The 23414-nt window shown below is 43.9% G+C and overlaps 1 protein-coding gene across 11 annotated transcripts in view; it reads left to right on the forward strand.

Moving 5' to 3' along the window:
• The window catches only part of AFDN (afadin, adherens junction formation factor), a 214164-nt gene that overhangs the window by 60964 nt on the left and 129786 nt on the right, over positions 1–23414 (forward strand). For all 11 annotated transcript variants that reach the window (XM_038765853.1, XM_038765860.1, XM_038765910.1 and 8 more), the window contains exon 2: positions 18666–18861. In XM_038765853.1, the coding sequence (XP_038621781.1) occupies positions 18666–18861 (196 nt within the window). The remainder of the gene's footprint in view (positions 1–18665; positions 18862–23414) is intronic.

Consider the following 23414-nt stretch of genomic DNA (forward strand, 5'->3'; position numbering starts at 1 on the left):
TCAGTTTCTAATAACTCTGGCATCTGAAAGAGTTCGTGTACACCCCTTTCCAAATGAATCATGTTGACAGGAAAACTTAATTTTAAGAAAAGCTTTAGCAGAGAGGGTGATTTGGGTGATGCCTCCCTCACATGAGTTCTTGGGTGCAATATTTGATGTGAATTCATTGTGCTTCCTAAATTTTGGGAAGCAAACTTACTGTTTCGGAGGCAGATTCTATCAAGTGAGGCTGCTTTGCGTCGGCTTTGAAAAGTGGTTGAAAGTAAAACCCATTTTACTCATGAATTATGTTCAAAAATGTCTTACGAGCTCCTTCTCTGGTCCCTTATCCAGTCTTTTCTCACTATCTTGGTAAATCAGTTGTCCCTTGGAGAAAATAAAAGTCGATTGGTGGAATATTTGAGTGAACAAAGAAGGCTTGTAGCGTGATACCTTTATCCCTTCTGGATCACTCATGAAGAACCTAGCCGTGTGTACCCTAATCCTGGGTGCATTTCATCAGTTGAGAGAATAATTGTATGTTATTGGGAAGTAATAATAATAATGATGGTATTTGTTAAGCGCTTACTATGTGCAAAGCACCTTTCTAAGCGCTGGAGTACCTTCATGGCATAGGTGCTTTGGCAATATTCATTCCAATAATAGTAATAATTAACAATAATGAAAATGGTATTTGTTAAGCACTTACTGCATGCCAAGGATAGACCCAAACTGTGCAGTAGAGTGAAGGTAGTGAGTTCAGACACAGGCCGTATCCCATGTGAGGTTCGCAGTCAAAGGGGAGGGAGAACAAGTATTAAACCCCCATTTTACAAATGAGGAAACCAAGGCTCAGAGAAGTTGTGACCAGCTCACAGAGTCACACAGCGGGCAAGTGGCAGAGCCAGGATTAGAACCCAGATCCTCTGGCTCCCAGGCCCATGCTCAAAGAGAGAGAGTAGGAGGTGAAAGGAGAAATAAGGGCCTCCTCCTTTCAAATATCCAAAAATAGAGAAAGGAATGGTTTCAAGTGTAACCGAGAGCCCTAGGAAAACTAGCTTTGTTGAATTGAGAAGATGGGCCTGTTTAGTATGAGAGCATATTCTCTTACAAGATACTAGCTTGGAATGAGACTGAAGGTTTTAAAAAATGATCTTCAGTATTCATTTCTGTTGCTGTACCTTTTAGTTATATGGTGTTAATGTCAGTATTTTGGAAATGGATTCAGTTCTGTTTCACAGATGAGTAGGCTTTTACTCTCTTTTACGAATCTCTGATGTTTGTTCACTTGTCGAAGACTGATTTGCCAAATAGGTTGGTGACAGCATTGTTTTGAGACTTAGAGAATCATAGTTCAACATCTCTTCTTCTGGAAAATAAAAACATTTGCAAAATATTTTGCGAAAGCATTAAAGCAGCCCCAGCCAAGCAAGGGACCCTATCTTTGTTTCATTGCAAAGGTAGCATGGATGCCTAGCAGTCACTAAGTGTGTGAACGCAGTTTTCGAAGATGGTAATAGTAATAGTTGTGCTATTTGTTAAGCACTGATTATGTGCCAGTCACTGAACTAATGACTGAAGTTAGATTGAAGATGAGGTCACAGTCTTAATTAGAGGGGAGGAGAGGTATTTAACCCCCATTTTAAAGATGAGGAAACTGAGGCGCACATGAAGCTAAGTGACTCACCCAGGGCACACATCAGGCAAGTGATTGAGTTGGGTCCTCTGACTCCTTTCCACTAATCAATCAATCATTTGTATTTATTGAGCGCTTACTGTGTGCAGAGCACTGTACTAAGCGCTTGGGAAGGACAAGTTGGCAACATATAGAGACGGTCCCTAACCAACAGTGGGCTCACAGTCTAGAAGGACTAGGCCTTGATGTTTCACTGGGCCATGACAGGTAAACGCCGATGGCTTTGAAATCAAACTCACAGGTTATGAAAGCTGAGGAGTGAAGCCTATTTCAGGATGGAGGGCATTTCTGCCAATTAGCTCAAACACCGCATGCCGACCATGGGTTGGTATTTGGCTTTGAGTCGGTTACAAACCTAAGTGGCTTGCAGGAGTGCTTCTTTCCAACAGGATCAAAGGCAGCAACAGTGTTATCAGCGATTTGCTAGCCTGGCACAATCCATCATGTTTATTGAGCACTTACTACACACTGTACTAAGCACTTGGGAGAGTACAGAGTAACACTCATTCATTCTATTGTATTTATTGAGTGCTTACTGAGTACAGAGCACTGTACTAAGTGCTTGGGAAGTGCAGATCGGCAACAGAATTGGTAGACACGTTCCCTGCCCACAGTGAGCTTTCAGTCTGGACAAGAAGATAGACATTATTGTAAATTAATTTACAGAAATGTACGCAAGTGCTGTGGGGCTGAGGGTGGGGTGAATAAAGGGTGCAATCCATGAAAATGCAGAAGGGAGTGGGAGAAGAGGAAATGGCTTAGTCAGGGAAGGCCTCTTGGAGGAGGTGTACCTTCAATAAGGTGGGGAGATCTTATTGAGATCTCCTGGAGATCTCTCGGAAGGTGGGGAGAGAGATCTTCTGTTGGATATGAAGGGGGAAGGAGTTCAAGGCCAAAGGCAGAACCTGGGAGAGGGTTCGGTGGTGAGATAGATGAGATCGAGGTACAGTGAGTAGGTGGGCATTAGAGGAAGGAAGTGTTCGGGCTCCTCAAGACAACAATTACGTTGTTATTATCATTGTCGTCTAGGACCTGAATTTAAAGCTGTTCTACATTGGTTCTCAGTGCCTGGCTAATGAACTAAAGATGTCTCGGTTACCGCAGACGGCTTGAAAGGAGCTTGAGTGAGGTGCCTTTGTCTCTTGAATTTCATTCCATCTACGTGTCAGAGGCCTTGAGATGTTTCAACTATTTTCAAAGCATCTTCCCCCAAAACATTCCTTATTTTCCATTTAAGCAATAATTGACAAATGGTGGTGGTTTGGGGGTTTGTTTTTTAAATAACCCAGAGATTTTGAACACTACATCTGCTGTGTCTTGGAGGGTTGCCTGTACTCAAATCTAAATTTGAAATGTGCTTGATCTGTGTGAGGTGTTTATCTTCTATTTACCCCAGTGCTTAGTCCAATCCATTTAATAAAGTCTATAATGGTAATGGGGTGCCAAGTGAAAAAAGATGCATGGGTATGCAGGTGTAAATCAGATTGAAGCTGGGTATTCCTGAAGAATTTTTGTGGATCCAATCACACCCACACCATCTCTGGATCACTAAGAAGTATAAGTAAATGGCTAAGTGCTTAAGTAGGGGGAAAATCTTGTTACACCATCCAGTGTCCATTGTTCTCCTTCCTTGTTTGTCAGCGTTGAGGATAGGACTCTCCCAAGAGGTTCTCTGGCAACCCATGAAGACAGGGGTTTCTTACTGGTGCTTAGTGAAGTCCCCAGTGCAGTTAAAGCTGTGAAGGGTGGAAAAATAAATGATGCCAACTCAGCACTTTTATTGTTAGGAGAAGCAGGAAACTGGTAACAAGGAAGACAGAAGAAATATTTTAAAGACAGAATGAAGCCAAGCCACAGATGGTGGATCATTCCTGGGGTGTTAATATGTTTATGTTCCCCATCTAAATTATAAGCTTCCTGAAGCCAGGGATCATGTCTGACAACTCTCCTGTACTGTGCAAGGGCTTTGCAAACAGTAAGCACTCAATAAATACTGTCGATTAATTGATTGATGGATCGGTCGGAGCTGTGGACACCAGGGAGATGGCCACAAAGAGAACGTAGTCTGGAGCAGCGGTTACAAATGGGGTGACTCCTGGGGGAGGTTTGAAGAAAATTGCAACACCACGAGGAATAAACGAAAATAGGTACGGCCGTGCTGCTGAGACCTTTCTTACGTTTACACTGGGCAAGCTTAAGTAGCATAGCTTTTAAACCAGAAGTGCAGATATCGGTATTAATTTTTCTATATTAATTGAAGTCCCTCTTAATTTTGGATGTTTGCTCTTAGATCTGTTCCGTTGAGATCTCGAAATTCACTCCAGCTCCACAGCGCTCATGTGACATCAGTAATTTGTTTGTTACTGTCTGCCTCCCCCTCAGACTGTAATAAAATCAATGATATTTATTGAGCACTTTTTGTGCACTGAGCACTGTACCAAGTATGTGGGAGAGTAGGGTAGAATAGAGTTGGTAGAAGTGTTCCCTGCCAATAATGAGCTTAAAGTCTAAGAAACCTTGGTATTCTGTAGTGCTTTTATTGACCAAGTGCTCTCACATTAATTTTTAATTGATTTTATTAATCTCACATTACAGCCCTCACAACATCACTCTGTGGTGCGGAGAGAAGGCAGGTATTATTGTCTTGTCTTATGCCATTCAGTCGTTTTCGAGCCATAGCGACATCCACATACACATCTCTTCCAGAACCCCCCACTCTCCATGTGCAGTCGTTCTGGTAGTGGATCCATAGAGTTGTATTTGGCCCCATTTTAATAATAACAATAATTGTGGTATTTGTTACGTGCTTACTATGGGCCAGGCACCGTACTAAGCGCTGGGGTGCATACCAACAAATCGGGTTGGACACAGTCCCTGTCCCACGTGGGACTCACAGTCTCAATCCCCATTTTACAAGTGAGGTAACCGAGGCCCAGAGAAGTGAAGTGACATACCCAAGGTCACACAGAAGACAAACGGCAGAGCCTCTGACTCCCAGCCCCATGGTCTATCAACTACGCCATGCTGCTTCCCATTGTTCAGATGGGGAAACTGAGGTACAGGGAAATTAGTACAGTGCCTGGCCCATTGTTAAGCGCTTAACAAATGCCATCATTATTAGGTAACTCATGGGCACGCGGCCGGTTAACGGCGCAGCTCGATTTGAACCTGGTCCTCTGGCTTCTAGACCAGCGATCTGCCACTTAGCCATAATGCTTCCTGAAAATAATAATAATAATGATAATGATAATAATAATAATAATAATAATAATAATAATAATGGCATTTGTTAAGCGCTTAGTATGTGCAGAGCACTGTTCTAAATCCCATTGATTAACGTGATTAACTAGTTTCCTCAGACTTGATCCAGAAGTTAGAAGTAAGAAACTGCAGAGTGAGTTCTTCCCTAAAAGACTAGGGGTAACTTTTACTGGCCTTGATCTAGCATTCACCTAATCCTTCTCCACTTGGGAGTTGTGGGGGAATTCCAGGAGGTTTTAGAAGTCTGCACAATCTCTTTGGGACAGAATCACTCAATCAATCATATTTATTGAGTCCTTACTGTTTATAGAGCACTGTACTAAGCAGTGGAGAAGCAGCATGGCCTAGTGGATAGAGTACAGGCTTGGGAGTCCGAAGGACCTGGGTTCCAATGTCGGCTTGGCCACTTGTCTGCCGTGTGATCTTGGGCAAGTCACTTCACTTCTCGGTGCCTCAGTTACCTCATCTGGAAAATGGGGATTAGGACTGCGAGCCCCATGTGGGACGGGGACTGTGTCCAACTCTATTTGTATCCACCCCAGTGCTTAGTACCGTGACCGGCGCATAGTAGATGCTTAACAAATACCACAAATTGTTATTCTTTTTGCTGTAAGATGGTAATTAAGACTGTGAGCCCCATGTGGGACAGGAATCGTGTCCAACTGGGTTTGCTTGTATCCTCCCCTGTTCTTAATACATTACGATACACTCTTGGGAGAATATAGTGCAACAACAGACACATTCCTATCCCACAGTAGTTTCCAGTATTGTGATCCTCGGCGAGTCACTTAAAATTTTTTATCTTCTAATGTTGCCATTTGGAAAAATTGGAATAAGAAAGCCTGCATTGTCTGACCTCACAGGATATGGAAAGGGTATGTGCAACAAACAAATATTTGTTTTAGTTTCTGTCTCTATATTGGAAGATCCTTGAGGGCGAGGGTCAAATCTGCTAATTGGATTTTACTCTCCCAAGCACTGTGCACATTGGTACTCAATAACTCTAACTGATTTACAGTGAAAGCGTACTTTGGGAGTTCTCCAGAAGAAATGTGACACATAAATCTAGGGTATCGGATGGCCTTTCAGAATGACCTTTTAACTGGCAGTGCTTTAGGATGCAATCTTTATGCTTTCATATCATTTTCTGTTCCTCTAACACATAAGTACCTTCAAGTCAGTCCTTTGCACCGAACTGTGTTTTCTATTGAAAGCATTTTTGCTGTACTATGGTAAAGGATTCCAATTCTATTGAATCTATCCGATGACATTAAGTGAACAAAGGCGTTAAAAGCCTGGTTTAGAGTACTTAGACGATTTTATTTCAAAAGGGGACACAGATTGATAATTCATAAAGCACTCAATCAGCTTGCCCCCATTTTACCTCACCTCACTCATCTACCACAGCCCAGGTTGCACATTTTGCTTCTCACTCTGCCAGCTTACTCACTGTGCCTCAGTCTTTTCTATCTCATCGGCAATTCCTTTCCCTGGAATTCCCCCCTCCCGTCTCATGTATGCCAGACCACCACTCTCCTCACCTTCAAAGCATTACTAAAGCCCCATCTCCACTAAGAGACCTTCTCCGATTAAACCCTCTTTCCTCTGGTGCACTCTCCCTTCTGCATTACCTCTGCACATGGCTCTGTGACCTTTGGATATTTGGTATTCGCCCCAGTGCCACAGCACTTGTGCACATAACTTATAATGCGTAATTTGAAGATACTTATTCATATTAATAATTTTCTCCCCCTCTAGACCCTAAGCTCATTTGGGGCAGGAGACATGTCTGCTAATTCTGTTGCAGTATACTCCCCCAAACACTTAGTACAGTGCTCTGCACATAGTAAACGCTCAATAAATACCATGGATTGATAGGTAAGCCTCTTGCTGGTGTGGTTTTTGCTTTCTCGGGACAACCTGGCAGGAGTAAATCCAGAGGTAATTCCTGTTTTATAATTTTTCATTCCTGAGGAAGAGTAGCATAAGAAATGGTGGTTAAAATTTAAATAAAACTAAATAAGCTAAATTACAAATGGAGTTTTGATTTGGGAAATGCAACTTTTAGGAGAACATGGAGTTTTCTCCATTGCATTTGCCCATCTCATAAATGGTCATAAATAGAATCTGCTTTAGTAAGAGTGCTTAAAGTTTTGTTTGTCTATGAGAAACCAAACCAATCGTCCCTCAGAATGCTTGAAACCATTAGTAAATGGCTCCTGTTTCAAAAAGATTAACTCTAAAAACCAAGCAGCATGGCAAAGTAGATAGAGCGCGAGCCTGGGAGTAAGAAGGTTGTGGGTTCTAATGCCGCTCTGCCACTTATCTGCTGTGACCTTGGGCAAGTCACTTGATTTCTCTGGGTCACAGTTCTCTCCATTAAAATGGGGATTGATACTATGAGCCCCACATGGGACAGGGACTGTGTCCATTTGCTTGTGTCCACCCCCATCACTTAGTACAGTGCCTGGCACAGAGTAAGCGCTTAACAAATACCATTATTATCAGCGCTTTGTACAGTGCTTGGCACATAGTAAGCACTTAACAAATACCATCATTATTATTATAGCCATCATTTGACGTGTCATTTCTTTAGTCATTTAGACTATAATATTTCTAGTTTCCAGTTCACCACCTCAGACTGTGTCTAATCAATCAGTGTTATTTATTGACAGGGCACTGTACTAAGCACTAAGCTTGAAGCGATCCCTGCCCAAAGGAGCTGATAGTGTACAGGGGGAGGATCCATCAATGGTATTTGAGCATTTACTATGTGCAGAGCACTGTACTAAGCGCTTGGGTGAGAAAAATACCACAGAGTCGGTAGACATATTCCCTGATCACAAGGATTTACCATCTAGAGGGGGATACAGGTATAAAAATAAATTCTGGATCAGTACCCAGATGCTGTGGGACTGAGAGTGGGGTGAATATTAAGTGCTTAAATGGTACAAATCTAATTATGTAGCTGATGTAGAAGGGAGGAGGAATGGGGGAAGGGAAGACCTCTTGGAGGAGATGTGATTTTAGGAAGATTTCGAAGGTGGGGAGAGTGATGTTCTGAAGTATATAAAGGGGGAGGGAGTTCCAGGCCAGAGGGAGGACATGGACAAGGGGTCAGCGTCAAGGTCGATGAGATGGAGGTACAGTGAGTAGGTTGGCATTAGAGGAGCCAAGTGTGCAGCTCGGGTTGTATTTGGAAATTGGAGAGGTGAGGTAGGAGGGGGCGAGCTGATTTTGTGCTTTAAAGCGAATGGTAAGGAGTTTCTATTTGATGCAGAGGTTGTGGAGTGGAGGTTGTGGACTTGAGGAGTGGAGAGACATGGGAACTGAATGTTTTGGGGTTTTTTTTAGAAAAACGACCCGGACAGCTGAGTGAAGTGTGGGCCGGAATGGGGAGAGACAGGAGGCAGAAGCAGTAAAGTGGGATACGATGTCTTTGTTCAGCAGGGACTATGTTTGGGACATTGTTTTTTTCCTCTGCCTCCCTTCCCCCTTCAAATTTCTGTCGGTTCAGAGAGAATAGCAGAGGGTTTCCTGTGTGGAATCAACTGGTCAACTCCTGCTTCCTCCATGGGGATTGGACATGGCCGTTATCCACTTGAAATAGCTGTCTCTGCACCACTGCCCCGTGGGCTGGGAAACTGGTTTAAAAGAGGAACTGAGCAAGGTGGGAAGACAAGTACAGTTGTCAGCATTGATCTATTAAAGTTAAGGTTCTGATTAGTAGGTCTTCAGGGAGCTCTCAGGTCCTTGTAGTCAGTTGGTTCAAAATTTATGAGTTCGCTGTTTGGGTAAGAAGGGTAACGGATTGCCTAATTGATTAAAGGTACGGTGAATTCCAGACCTGGTTTTTTTTTTTTTTTTTTTTTTTGCAGCACAAAGAATTCCTGAGAGGAATAAACAGGGAAAATAGACAACTATCCCACCCCTTCCGTTGTTTTCTCTCCCACAACAATGCCAGCACCTTATTCTTTGTCCTTGCTGTTGTGCTGTGTTGAAAAATACGTTTAAGCCTCTTTCACATTCCTGGCGCGCAGTGTGATTCTGGGATCTTTTAATCTTCAGTTACAGTTCTAAAATACCTGATTTGTATTTTTAAATTTTAAGAGCACAGCTTGTTTGCTTTTTTTTTTTTAACCCTTCTGTGAATGACTAGAAGATTGGACTGTCTATCCATTTGGTGAAAAAATATTGCGGCGTTTATATTCATCCATCGCCACTCTGTTGTATTTCTAACATGGCAGCAATGGCCACCTTTGTTTTTTTTATGGTATTTAAGCACTGACTATGTGCCAGCCACTATACTTAGCGCTGGGGTAGATTCAGGCTACTTAGGTTGGACACAGTCCATGTCTCATATGGGACTTATTAAGCTCATTGTGGGAAGCATGTGTGTCTATTATATTGACTTCTCCCAAGTGCTCTGCACATTATTATTATAATTGCTGTTATGTTTCATTGCAGAGATTATATCTGATCTCTTGAATTTTTGTGTAAAGCCACCTTGCAAATTAGTAGCGCTGGGCTGATTTTGTTATTTAGTAGTCTGCTCTGTTTTTCAGAGCAGCCCTACCTATTTAGCAATAATAATAACAATTGTGTGGTATTTGTTAAGTGTTACTATGTACCAGGCATTGTACTAAGCACTGAGGTGGATTCATTCATTCATTCAATCGTATTTATTGAGCGCTTACTGTGTGCAGAGCACTGTACTAAGCGCTGGGGTGGATACAAGCAAATTGGGTTGGACAGAGTCCCTGTCGCAAAAGCCATTTTTTAAGGCCCTTCTCCTAGCCCCCGCCTCACTGGGGCTGAGTGATGCATCGCTTCGAAAAAGGTGGTCTAGTGGATAAAGCACAGGCGTTGGCATCAGGAGGACCTGGGTTCTAATCCCGGCTCCACCACAGGTATGCTGTGTGACCTTAGGTAAGTCACTTCACTTCTCTGAGCCTAAATTACCTCATTTGAAAATGGGGATTGAGACTGTGAGCCCCACGTGGGACAGGGCTCGTATCCACCCTAGCTCTTAGTACAGTGCCTGGCACATTCTAAGCGCTTAACAAATACCACAGTTATTAATCCCGGCGCCACCATTTGTGTGCTCTTTGATCTTGGGCAAGTCACTTAACTTCTCTCTGCCTGTGTTCCCTCATCTTTAAACTGGAGATTAAGACTGTGAGTCCCATGTGGGTCAGGGATTATATCCAATTTGCTTTACTTGTATTCATTCGTTCGTTCATTGATTCAGTCGTATTTATTGAGCACTTACTGTGCGCAGAGAGCTGTATTAAATGTTTGGGAAAGTACAACAGTAAACAGTGACATTCCCTGCCAACAACGAGCTTATAGTCTAGGCAGGAATGCATACGTTAATACAAATAAATTTATTATGGGTTTATACATGAGTGCTGTGGGGCTGGGATGGGGGAAGAGCGAAGGGAACAAGACAGCGTGATTTATAAGGGAGTGGGAGATGAGGAAAAATGGCTCAGTCTGGGAAGGCCTCCTGGAGGAGATGTGCCTTTCAGTAAGGCTTTGAAGGAGGGGAGAGTAATTGGCAGAATTGAGGAGGGAGGGCATTCCAGGTCTGAGGCAGGATGTGCAGTGCTTAATACAGTGCTTAGCACATAGCACTCTACAAATGCAATGGTTATTATTCCTGCCCCCCATTTGCCCAGGGGTCCCCTTCAATCCCTGCTTGGTTTCACTTTGTCAGGGAGAAGCAGCAGCAGTAACAGGCCACCACCTCAATACTTAAAAAGTGAGGAAGCCCACCCGTGGCCGCGGTTATCGGTCTCTGAGCTGCAAGGAGCCGAAATTCTCTATCACTGCCTGACGTGGTATTTTTGCTAACCATCCTCGCCCTGCTCTCTTTTGTCTTTGTGTTTCCATTGATTTATCATTCTTTATGTAATTTCCGCTACCCATCCACATCCCCTTGTAATTAGATTTTGATCCCCTCATGGGCCAAGGACCCAGATCTAACTCTCAAACTTGTGTTTTTTTCCCCGGCTCTTGAAATAGTCTCTTCAACAACACAGGTGCAGTAATAAATCCGATTACCACTGTTGTGACTGCCACAGATCGTGAACTTTAATTCATTTGCTGTCGTAATTATTGAAGTCCTGCAGAGTACTATATTAGGCACTTGGGACAGTAATACTACTACTACTACTAATAATAATTATAATTAAGCCTTTACTATGATCCAAGCACTGTGCTAAGCCCTAGGGTAGATATAAGATAATCAACTCCTACAGTCCAAGTAGTAGGGAGAACAGGTATTGAATCCCCAGATCCCCAGGTCTGGTTTGCAGATGAGAGAACCGAAGCCCAGGGAAAGGAAGTGACTTGCCCAAGGTCACACAGCAAACAAGTGGATTAAGAGTGTGAGCCCCATGTGGGACAGGGACTGTGCCCATCCAACCTGATTAACTTGTATCTACCCTGGCGCTTACAACAGTGCTTTACACATAGTAAGGGCTTAACAAGTACCATCATGATTATTATTACCTGATGTAGTTAATATATACATATGTACTGTGGGGTTGGGAGGGAGGGTGAATGAAGGAGCAAGTAAGCGTGGCACAGAAGGGAGTGGGAGAAGAGGAGAGGAGGGCGTAGTCAGGGAAGGCTTCTTGGAGGAGATGGGACTGGAGTAAGGTTTTGCTGAGCGACCTTGGGCAAGTCACTTAACTTCTCTGGCCAGTTTCTTTATCTGTAAAATGGGATTAGGACTGTGAGCCGCATGTGGGAGGGACTGAGTATAACTGGATTAACTTGTATCTGCGCCAGGGGTATAACAGCATATTAAGCGTGTAATAAGTTCCGTCTTTATTACTCGTTATCTAATATCTGGATATAATAATAATGGTATTTGTTAAGCGCTTACTATATGCAAAGTACTGTTCTAAGCACTGGGGAGGTTATAAAGTGATCAGGTTGTCCCACGGGGGGCTCACAGCTTTAATCCCCATTTTACAGATGAGGTAACCGAGGCACAGAGAAGTTAAGTGACTTGCCCAAAGTCACACAGCTGACAGTTGGCGAAGCCGGGATTTGAACCCATGACCTCTAGGTTCAGTCTCAGCTGTGAAGTCATTTAGACACTTTTAATACTCGACACAAAATGCCGCAGGGTTTCTCTGGTGATCGTAAGACTGCATTCTGTCAGATCATTTTTTAGACGAGCCCCACGTGGGATGGGGACTCTAACCCGCTGATCTCATATCACCCCCCACGCTGAGCACCGCACTTGGCACAGAGTGAGCACTTAAATCCCCCCGGGCACTCTTATTGTGTTGGCGTCCCTGCCGCCGTCACAGTGCCCGGTGGGTGCCCCGTGGACCGCGTCTCCGAGAAGGACCCACCATCCGACCCCACCACCACTTGGCCCCAGAGTTCCTTCTCGCGGCAGGCGGCTCGTCTTGGAGGCTCGGGATGGGAGCGTTAGCCGGACCCCCTCTTAATTTAGGCGACCATAATCCTCCTGACTTTTCGATGGGGAAAGGATCTAGGAGATAACAGTAATAATTATGGTATTTATGAAGCGGTGACTGTGTGCCGAGCACTGTTCTAAGCGCTGGGGTAGGTACAAGGTAATCAAGTTGTCCCACATGGGGCTCACCTAAAAAATGACCTGACAGAATGCAGTCTTAACTACCACTGATCCTTCTGGTCACAGTCCCCGTCCCACTTGGGGCTCACGGTCAAAGTAGGAGGGAGTAGGATATGATCCTTATTTTACAGATGAGGAAACTGAGGTGCAGAGAAGTAAGTGATTTGCTCAGGGTCACACAGCAGAGTCAGACTTCGAACCCAGGTCTTATTACGTGGAGGCCCATCCCTTTTGCACTAGGCCATGCTGCTTCACAGTTTAAGAAGTCCCTGTATAAATCAGGAATTATACCCGATCTGATCATCATCATCAATCGTATTTATTGAGCGCTTACTGTGTGCAGAGCACTGTACTAAGCGCATGGGAAGTACAAGTTGGCAACATATAGAGACAGTCCCTACCCAATAGTGGGCTCACAGTCTAAAAGGGGGAGACAGAGAACGAAACCAAACATACTAATAAAATAAATAGAATAGATATGTACAAGTAAAATAGAGTAATAAATATGTACAAACATATATACATATATACAGGTGCTGTGGGGAAGGGAAGGAGGTAAGATGGCGGGCTGGAGAGGGGGACGAGGGGGAGAGGAAGGAAGGGGCTCAGTCTGGGAAGGCCTCATATTTACCTCAGTGCTTCCTACTTAGTAAGTGCTTGACAAATGCCATCAATATTTTGGCATATTTATATGACACACCCACTAAATAGGAGTATTTGTTGTTTACTTACTATTTACTATTTACCTTTCCAGTCCTTTGGGCATCCTTGAGCAAATTGAATAGCGTTATTGAATTAAAGCATAACACAACTCAGTTTCTTTCTAGTTATTACATCTGAAAAGCCGTTCAGTCCATATCTCTCCGCTCCCCCAAAACCTCCAATGGTTGTCCATTCACCTCCACATCCAGCGCTTAGTACAGTGCCTGGCACATAGTAAGTGCTTAACAAATACCATAATTATTATTATCAAGCAGAAACTTCTTATGATTAGCTTTAGGCCTCCCTCCCTCTCCTGCCTAACCTCTAAGCAGCGTGGCTCAGTGGAAAGAGCCCGGGCTTTGGAGTCAGAGGTCATGGGTTCAAATCCCAACTCTGCCAATTGTCAGCGGTGTGAGTTTGGGCAAGTCACTTAGCTTCCCTGTGCCTCTGTTACCTCATCTGTAAAATGGGGGGTTAAGACTTTGAGCACCCCGTGGGACGACGTGCTCACCTTGTAACCTCTCCAGCACATAGAACAATGCTTTGCATAGTAAGCGCTTAATAAATGCCATTATTATTATTACTGTCCAACCCTCACTCTCTGCTTCTCAAACACCAGCCTACTCCCTGCACCTTGATCCCAGTGCTTAGTATAGTGCCTGGCACTTAACAAATAGTGCAGCAGTCATTCATCTCGCCATCTACCCCTTGCCCTCATGATCCCTCTGTCCTTTCCCCTTTGTATTCATTCATTCAATCTTATTTATTGAGCGCTTACTGTGTGCAAAGACTGTACTAAGCACTTGGGAAGTACAAGTTAGCAACATGTAGAGACGGTCCCTAACCAACAGCGGGCTCACAGTCTACAAGGGGGAGACAGACAATCTGCCACTTTCCCCACCTTCAGAACGCTCCTAAAATGACATCTCTTCCAAAAAACCTTCCCTGACTAATCCTTCTATTTCCCTTATCCACCCTTCCCTCTGGGCCGACTGTAAACTTGGCTCTGTGATGATGATGATGATGATGATGATGATGATGATGATGATTGTGGTACAAGTCAGGGCTTACTGCGTGCCAGGCACTGTTCTAAATGCTGGGGAAGTTACAAGGACACAGTCCCTGTCCCACATAGAGCTCGCAGTCTTAATCCCCACTTTACAGATGAGGCCCAGAGAAGTTGAGTAACGTGCCCAAGGTCACACAGCAGATATGTGGAGGAGAATTAGAACCCACGTCTCCCCCGTAAATGGAAAACTCCGCGTGGGTAGGGATTTGCCAACATTTTGTTGTATTGTACACTCCCAAGTACTTACTATAATGTTCTGCACACAGTAAGTGCTTCATAGTTACCACTGATCATTTGATTGATTGATGGCTAGTGGATGGGACTGTGCTGACATAACTAACCATGTCATTATGAAGTAATCCCAGACTGAGGTCCTTTTTCCTCTGTTCCTCCTCCCCTCCCCATCGCCCCGACTCCCTCCCTGTGCTCTACCCTCCTCCCTGCCCCACGGCACTTGTGTATATATATGTACATATTTATTATTCTATTTATTTTATTAATGATGTGTCTATATCTATAATGGTTGGCACGTAGTAAGCGTTTAACAGATACCATAATCATTATTATTATTATTATTATTCTATTTATATTGGTGCAATTGATGCGTGTCTGTCTGCGTGTTTGTTGTCTGTCTCCCCCCGTCTAGAACGTGAGCCCATTGTTGGGTAGGGATTGTCGCTATTTGTTGCCGAATTGTACTTTCCAAGCACTTAGTACAGTACTCTGCACAAGTAAGCGCTCAATAAATACGATCAAATGAATGAATGGCTAATCAGAGTCTTGGTAAACATTTCTAGTTTAGCAGCAGAGCAGTATTGTTGACTTCCACGGGGCTGAAAATGCTTTCATGAGGTCAGCGAATTCACTGTAGGAGTTCACTGCTGCCCTGCCCTCTCTCCTTTTATTAGTCTTGCTGTAACTGTCCATTTAGTCCTTGTATAAATTGCAGATTTTTGACCTCCAATGTGGAAAAGTATAGAGCTGATTTGGTTGCACAGACCAGCAGCAAAGATCTCATCAAAGTCTTTTAGCTCCTTGTGGCCAGCGAACGGGTCTACCAACTGTGTTGTAATCCATCAATCAATGGTTGTTGTTATTGTTATTATTATTATTATTATTATTATTATTATTATGGTATCTATTAAGCACTTAGTCTGTGGTAGGCACTGTACGAAGTGCTGGGGTGGATACAAGCCAGTCAGGTTGGACACAGTCCCTGTCCCCTGTGGGGCTCACAATCTCAATCCCCATTTTACAGAGGAGGTAACTGAGGCCCAGAGAAGGGAAGTGACTTGGCCAAGGTCACACAGCAGACAGATCGCAGAGTCAGCATTAGAACCCATGACCCTCTGACTCCTGTGCTCGGGCTCTATCCACCACACTGTGCCGCTTCTCTAATTACTGATCGCTTACTATGTACGGAGCACTGGAAGAGCTCTTGGGAGAGTGCAGTACAGTAGAATTGGCAGACACGTCCCCTGCCCATAATTTTCAATCGTATTTATTGAGCGCTTACTGTGTGCAGAGCACTGTACTAAGCGCATGGGAAGTACAAGTTGGCAACATAGACGGTCCCTACCCAACAGCGGGCTCACAGTCTAGAAGGGGGAGACAGACAACGAAACAAAACATATGAACAAAATAAAATAAATAGTAGAAATATGTATAAGTAAAATAAATAAATAGAGTAATAAATACGTACAAAATATACATATATACAGGTGCCGTGGGAAGGGGAGGAGGTAAGGCGGGGGGGATGGGGAGGGGGAGGAGGGGGAGAGGAAGGAAGGGGCTCAGTCTGGGAAGGCCTCCTGATGAGCTTGCAGTCCAGAGGGGGAGACAGACATAAATAAGTGATTTGTTATATATAGTTATATAATATAAAGCTATGTACATAAGTGCTGTGGGGTTGGGGATGGGATGCATTAGTAAACGTCCAAAAGTCACTGATCCAAGCACGTAGATGAGGTCTAAATGCACTGTACTTTCCCAAGCTCTTAGTACGGTGCTCTTGCACACAGTAAGCACTCTATTAGGGAACATGTCTGCTAATTATGTAGTATTTTGCTCTCCCAAGTGCTTAGTACAGTGCTCTGCACATAGTAAGCGCTCAGTAAATACCACTGATTGATTGATGGGCATCGGAGAATGAAGCCTAGTTACAGCATTTCGTCTTCTTGCCCCTCCGGATGGCAGTTTGGCAATCTTGTGGCTTTTCTCTGCCCTCCATGTGCTGAGGGGAAAACCTAAGTATAAGTCTCCTAGGCACCTCTTCCCCATTGGAAGCATCAGTTGGCAAGTCATCATCATCATCATCATCATCAATCGTATTTATTGAGCGCTTACTATGTGCAGAGCACTGTACTAAGCGCTTGGGAAGTACAAATTGGCAACATATAGAGACAGTCCCTACCCAACAGTGGGCTCACAGTCTGAAAGGGGGAGACAGAGAACAAAACCAAACATACTAACAAAATAAAATAAATAGAGTAGATATGTACAAGTAAAATAAATGGAGTAATAAATATGTACAAACATATATGCATATATACAGGTGCTGTGGGGAAGGGAAGGAGGTAAGATTGGGGGCATGTGCAAGGTATTGTGCAAGGCAATGATTAGGGTATTTGCTAAGCACATAGTAAGTGCTTAGCAAATACCGTAATCATTATTAGACTCTGGGAAGTCACTTAACTTCTCTGTGCCTCAGTTACCTCATCTGGAAAATGGGGAATTAAGACTGATAATGGTGTATCTCCCCGAGTGCTTAGAACAGTGCTTGGCACATAGCGCTTAACAATTATTATTATTATTATTATTATTATTATTATTATTATTATTATTATTGAGAGGGTGGGTGTATAAAAATATATAAAAGAGGCCAGATATTGCCATCTAGTGGAAAACAGCGCATTGGCCAGGTTGCTTGAAGTGCAAGTTGAATTATTATTATTTTTTTTAAGATTCAGTAGACCATTCCAGCTAATTTGAGTAGTACAGATCATCCAAAAATCAGGAAAGCCAGTTAAATCGAATTTGGTCAGCCGCAAAGTTGAGGAGATGGGTAAAGATTTGTTCACTAGAACTACTGAATGTCTGTGTTGTTAGGAGGCATCTTTCCTTCACAGACTGCAGTTTGGTTCATTACAAAAGCTTACTACCCCCTTATAATTGATTTTGAATCGAATGGATTAGCACAGTGAGAATGACCTGACCAAAATAATTCTGCAGATTAATTGGGATTCAAGTAAATGTTCCTATTTTGGATATTAGCCACAAGCTGCGGAAAATGTACCGTCCAACTTGGCATTTTCAGCTGAGAAACATTTTAAGCAGTGTGAAAATGAAAAGTGAAGTATTATCCAATTTTTTATTCCACACTGTTAAGCGTGATGAAAATGTAGGAAAAAAATACATTTTATTTCAAGAGCTGTCTTCATCTGTGTGCCCAGTGTACAAAACTGCAAAATACTGAGGAGGTATTAAGCCTTTCTTTCTTTTAATGCTTATATATAGACATTAGTATTAACAAATTAGAGAATTAGAAATTAGTATTAGAGAAGCAGCGTGGCTCAGTGGAAGGAGCATGGGCTTTGGAGTCAGAGATCATGGGTTCAAATCCTGGCTCTGCCAATTTTCAGCTGTGTGACTTTGGGCAAGTCACTTCACTTTTCTGTGCCTCAATTCCCTCATCTGTAAAATGGAGATTAAGACTGTGAGCCCCACATGGGACAACCTGCTCACCTTGTAACCTCTCCAGCGCTTAGAAGAGTGCTTTGCACATAGTAAGCACTTAATAAATGCCATTTAAAAACAACAGCAACAACCCCCCCCCCCCAAAAAAAATTAAAGGCAGTGGCCTCCAAACAATGGAAATGCATAAGTTTTTTTACTGGGCTTCCGTTTCCTTCAACTTTTTCCTCCTGTTCAGGTTCAGTTGGAAGGTTCTAAATGTGGGTAACCTCATTACCGTGTTATCTTTTTGAAGGAACTGTAGATTTCATTCCTAAAAACTCAATCTTATTTCCTTTGTAAACTGAAAGCTTCCTTTAGAAAAGTGCCTTCAGCCAAGATGATCAGAAGAGGTAATTTCAAATAATTTATGAGCTGGTGTTCAAGACGACATTTGAGAGATGTGTCAAAATTGTAAAACAGAACACTGATGGATTAAATAAATTTATTCAGCTTTCAGAGATGTGTAATGCCTGACGTGTACGGGATAATTGGTGAAATTCCTTTTTTTGCTTTGGAGGAAAATTGGGGAAGAATCCGGATCGCTCTCCTCATCACAAAGTACCAAGTGTTTTCAGCATTTCAAAATACTTTATTCCTTTCAGGATTTGGAGTTTCATGGAGTGATGAGATTTTACTTTCAAGACAAAGCTGCTGGAAACTTTGCCACCAAATGTATCCGCGTCTCTAGCACAGCCACTACTCAAGATGTAATCGAAACGCTGGCGGAGAAATTCCGACCCGACATGCGGATGTTGTCTTCTCCGAAATACTCCCTCTATGAAGTGCACGTCAGTGGAGGTTAGTGTATCCTGGCCGGGGAGAGGATTTGTCCGTGTTCATTGGGAAATCTGACTACCTTCTGGCTATCGTCTGTAGTCTCAACCACCTCTAACGGCAATATACCTTGCTCTCAAGTACTTTGCCAACCTCTCGCCTGGAACGTCCTCCCTCTTCATATCCGTATTGTCATATCGTCCCAGACAATCACCCTTCCCGGGTTCAGAGCCTTATTGAAGACACATCTCTTCCAAGAGGCCTTCCCCCCTTTTCTCTTCTCCCCCTCCCTTCAGCATCAACCTGACTAGCTCCCTTCATTTACCACCCCACAGCCCTTATGTACATATCCATAATTTATTTATATCGCGAGGACCGAGTCTCTGGAGAAGACACTAATGCTAGGAAAAGTCCAGGGAAAACATGGAAGAGGCAGACCAGCGGCTAGATGGATAGAGACCATAAAAACGATAACGGAAGAACTTAGAAAGGTTGCAGATTGTGGCAGAGGACAGAACATTCTGGAGAAAGTATATCTGTGGCAACATCATCATCAGTCGTATTTATTGAGGGCTTACTGTGTGCAGAGCACTGTACTAAGCACTTGGGAAGTACAAAGTTGGCAACATATAGAGATGGTCCCCACCCAACAGTGGGCTCACAGTCTGTAAGGGGGAGACAAAGAACAAAACAAAACGTATTAAGAAAATAAAATAATTAGAATAAGTATGCACAAATAGAGTAATAAATATGTACAAACATATATACATATATGCAGGTGCTGTGGGGAGGGGAAGGAGGTAAGGCGGGAGGAGGGGGAGAGGAAGGAAGGAGCTCAGTCTGGGAAGGCCTCCTGGAGGAGGCCATCTCCCCCTCTAGACTGTGAGCTCATTGTGAGTAGGAAATGCATCTGTAATATTGCTGTGTTGTACTTTCCCAAGCACTTAATAGAGTGGTTTGCACTCCATAAACCCTCAATAAGTACGCTTAACTGACTGATTGATACCCATTCAGCCTTGGTGCCTCATTGCTTGTCATATGGGTTCCTCAGATGAATCAGATTTTATCATTATTATTACTATTATTATTATGGCATTTGTTGAATGCTTACTATAATAATAATAATGATGGTATTTGTTAAGCGCTTACTATGTGTAAAGCACTGCTCTAAACGCTGCGGGGGGATACAGGGTGATCAGGTTGTCCCATGTGGGGCTTGCAGTCTTAATCCCCATTTGACAGGTGAGGTAACTGAGGCACAGAGAAGTTGAGAGGCTTGCTCAAGGTCACACAGCAGACAGGTGGCAGAGCCAAGATTAGAACTCAGGTTCTCTGATTCCCAAGCCCATACTCTTTCCATTAAATCACGCTGCTTCTCTAGATACAAGTTAATCAGGTTGGCCGCAGTCTAGAGGAAAAAAGCCCCACTAAAATAGTATTTCAAACTGAGTTCAACAAGTTCCCATCATAACCCTCTTCTTGGAGTACCATTCTGCTCTGGTGCTTCTGAATTTTCATTCCGTTATCCCTGCCGGCCTTCCCTTACTAAACATGAATAATAACAATAATGGTATTTGTTAAGCACTTACTATGTGCCAAGCACCGTTCTGAGTGCAGGGATAGATACAAGGTAATGAGGCTGTCCCACGTGGGGCTCGCGGTCTTAATCCCCATTTTACAGAGGAGGTGACTGAGGTCCAGAGAATTGAAGTGACTTGCCCAAAGTCACACAGCAGACAAGTGGCTGAGGCGGGATTAGAACCCGTGACCTCTAACTCCCAATCCCCTGCTCTTTCCACTAAGCCATGGTGCTTAGACTTGAGTTGGGCCATTCAGTCTCGTTGAGGAGTACTGTGTCAAGCCCAATTAACTCGTACTTATCCCAGCGCTTAGAACAGTGCTTGGCACATAGTAAGCACTTCATTATTATCGTTATCAAGTGTAGTCATTCTGGGCATCGAGCAAACACAAGCCCATTTGCTGCTGGACTGACCTCAGCTTCTGAGAAGTAGCAAGGCGTAATGGAGAGAGCAGTGCAGAAGGAGGGAGAAAGGAGTGGGGGAAATAATAACAATAATAATAATAATAATGGCATTTATTAAGCGCTTACTATGTGCAAAGCACTGTTCTAAGCGCTGGGGGGATACAAGGTGATGAGGTTGTCCCACGTGGGGCTCACAGTCTTTATCCCCATTTTACAGATGAGGGAACTGAGGCACAGAGAAGTTGTGACTTGCCCAAAGTCACACAGCTAAGTGGCGGAGCTGGTATTCGAACCCATGACCTCTGACTCCAAAGCCCAGGCTCTTTCCCACTGAGCCACGCTGCTTCCCTATGAGAGAAATGAGAGATTAGTCAAGGAATAATAATAATAATAATAATAATAATAATAATAATTCTGGTATTTCTTAAGTGCTGACTATGTGCCAGGCACTGTACTAAGCGCTGGGGTGGATACAAGGAAATCAGGTTGGCATGGTCCCTGTCCCACATGGGGCTCACAGTCTTAATCCCCATTTTACAGGTCAGGTCACTGAGCACAGAGAAATGAAGTGACTTGCCCAGGGTCACACAGCAGACAAGTAGCGGCACCGGGATTAGAACCTGGGTCCTCCAACTCCCAGGCCCGTGCTCTAGCCACTCTGTTATGGAGTGCACTTGTTATCCTTACCCCCTGGGACCGAAACACCGACGAGTTGTCATGGTGCCCTTCTCATCCTGGGCCGAAGGAATCTTTGAGATGGCGACGCTAATGGAGCGATCCCTTCACCGATTCCTGCCCCCTTTTTGGAGGATGCTCTCCAAAGTTTGTCCGGTACTGTGTGGGTGTAGAGTCGGGACCCCGGGCCCAGCCCGGGACCACCACAAACATCGCCTTCCCTCGGGTCCAAGGCTTTGCCCACAGTAAGCGATTATTAAATACGATTTGAATGAATTGAGTGAAATGGCACGGGGTTCACATCTCAGAGTAATCAATCTTATTTATTGAGCGCTTACTGTGTGCAGAGCACTGTACTAAGCGCTTGGGAAGTGCAAGTGATCATGGGGACCTGCTGCTCACCTCCTCCAGGAGGCCTTCCCAGACTGAGCCCCCCTTTTCCTCTGTTCCCCCTCCCCATCGCCCCGACTCCCTCCCTCTGCTCTACCCCCCTCCCCACCACACAGCACTTGTGACTTGCCCAAGGTCACACAGCCAACAATTAATACATATTAATCATTCTATTTATTTTGTTAATGATGTGTATATATCTATAATTCTATTTATCTATTTTGATGCTTTTGATGCCCTACTATTTGTTTTGCTTTGATGTCTGTCTCCCCTGCTTCTAGACTGTGAGCCCGTTGTTGAGTCGGGATTGTCTCTATCTGTTGCCGAATTGTCCTTTCCAAGCACTTACTACAGTGCTCTGCACACACTAAGCGCTCAGTAAACACGATTGAGTGAATGAATGCTGCCGTGAAGGCTTCACAAATCCTCCCACGTCCTCCTCTGTCTTCCATATGGGAATGTTTATGCTAAGGGAATCTCCCGGTAGGAACAGTGGGAGAGCCCTGGTCCCCTCGGACCCAGTGAGATGCCTGGTGGGCATAGAGGCCGAGGGGTGACGGTCACAATTGTCCACAAAATACAGGCCACTTAGAAATTATGTACATATGCCTGTGTGTGTGTACATATATATGTACACACATGATATTACTGCAGCATGGTGTAGTGGTTAGAGCACAGGCCCAGGAGTCAGAAGCTCATGGGTACTAACCCCTGATCTGCCACTTGTCCACTGTGTGAACTTGGGTAAGTCCCTTCACTTCCCTGTGCCTCAGTTACCTCATCTGGAAAATGGGGATTTTGACTGTGAGCCCCATGTGGGACAAGGACTGTGTCCAACCAACCCTATTTGCTTGTATTACCCCATTTTTTAGTACAGTGCCTGGCACACAGTAAGTGCTTAACAAATACCACAGTTATTATGATTGTTACCTATTAGATCTGTGATGTTGGCAACTGATTATTATGCGGTGCCTCTTGCCTAGCGTTTTTCTCATTTGCTGCAATATGTTTGTTCTCAAAATATAGACTATCTAATGACAATGCATCAATCTGTGGTTTTTATTGAGCTTTTATCAGAAGCTGTACTAAGTGCTCGGAAGAGTACAATACAGTAGAGTCGGTAGGCATGTTCTCTGCCTACTAAGAACTTACGGTTTAGAAGGGGAGACAAACGTTAAAATAAATTATGGTTATGTACTAAGGGCTGTGGGGCTGAGGGTGGGATGAGTAGAGGTCTCATGTACTGCAAATCCTTTTTTTTTTCTAAGTGGTATTTGTTACGTGCTAACTATGTGCCAGGCACTGTACTAAGCACTGGGGTAGACAAAAGCTAATCAGGCTGGACACAGTCCATGTCCGTCAGGGAGCTCCCCGTCTTAGTCCCCATTTTCCAGATGAGGTAACTCAGGCCCAGAGATGTGAAGTGACTTATCCAAGGTTATACAACAGGCAAGTGGTGGAGCTGGGATTAGAACCCAGCTCCTTTAGATTCCCAGTCCCGTGGTCCAAGCAGGCATGTCAGCGGATT

This window comes from Tachyglossus aculeatus, chromosome 2 (assembly GCF_015852505.1).
Source record: "Tachyglossus aculeatus isolate mTacAcu1 chromosome 2, mTacAcu1.pri, whole genome shotgun sequence".
In the NCBI taxonomy this organism is placed as follows: Eukaryota; Metazoa; Chordata; class Mammalia; order Monotremata; family Tachyglossidae; genus Tachyglossus; species Tachyglossus aculeatus.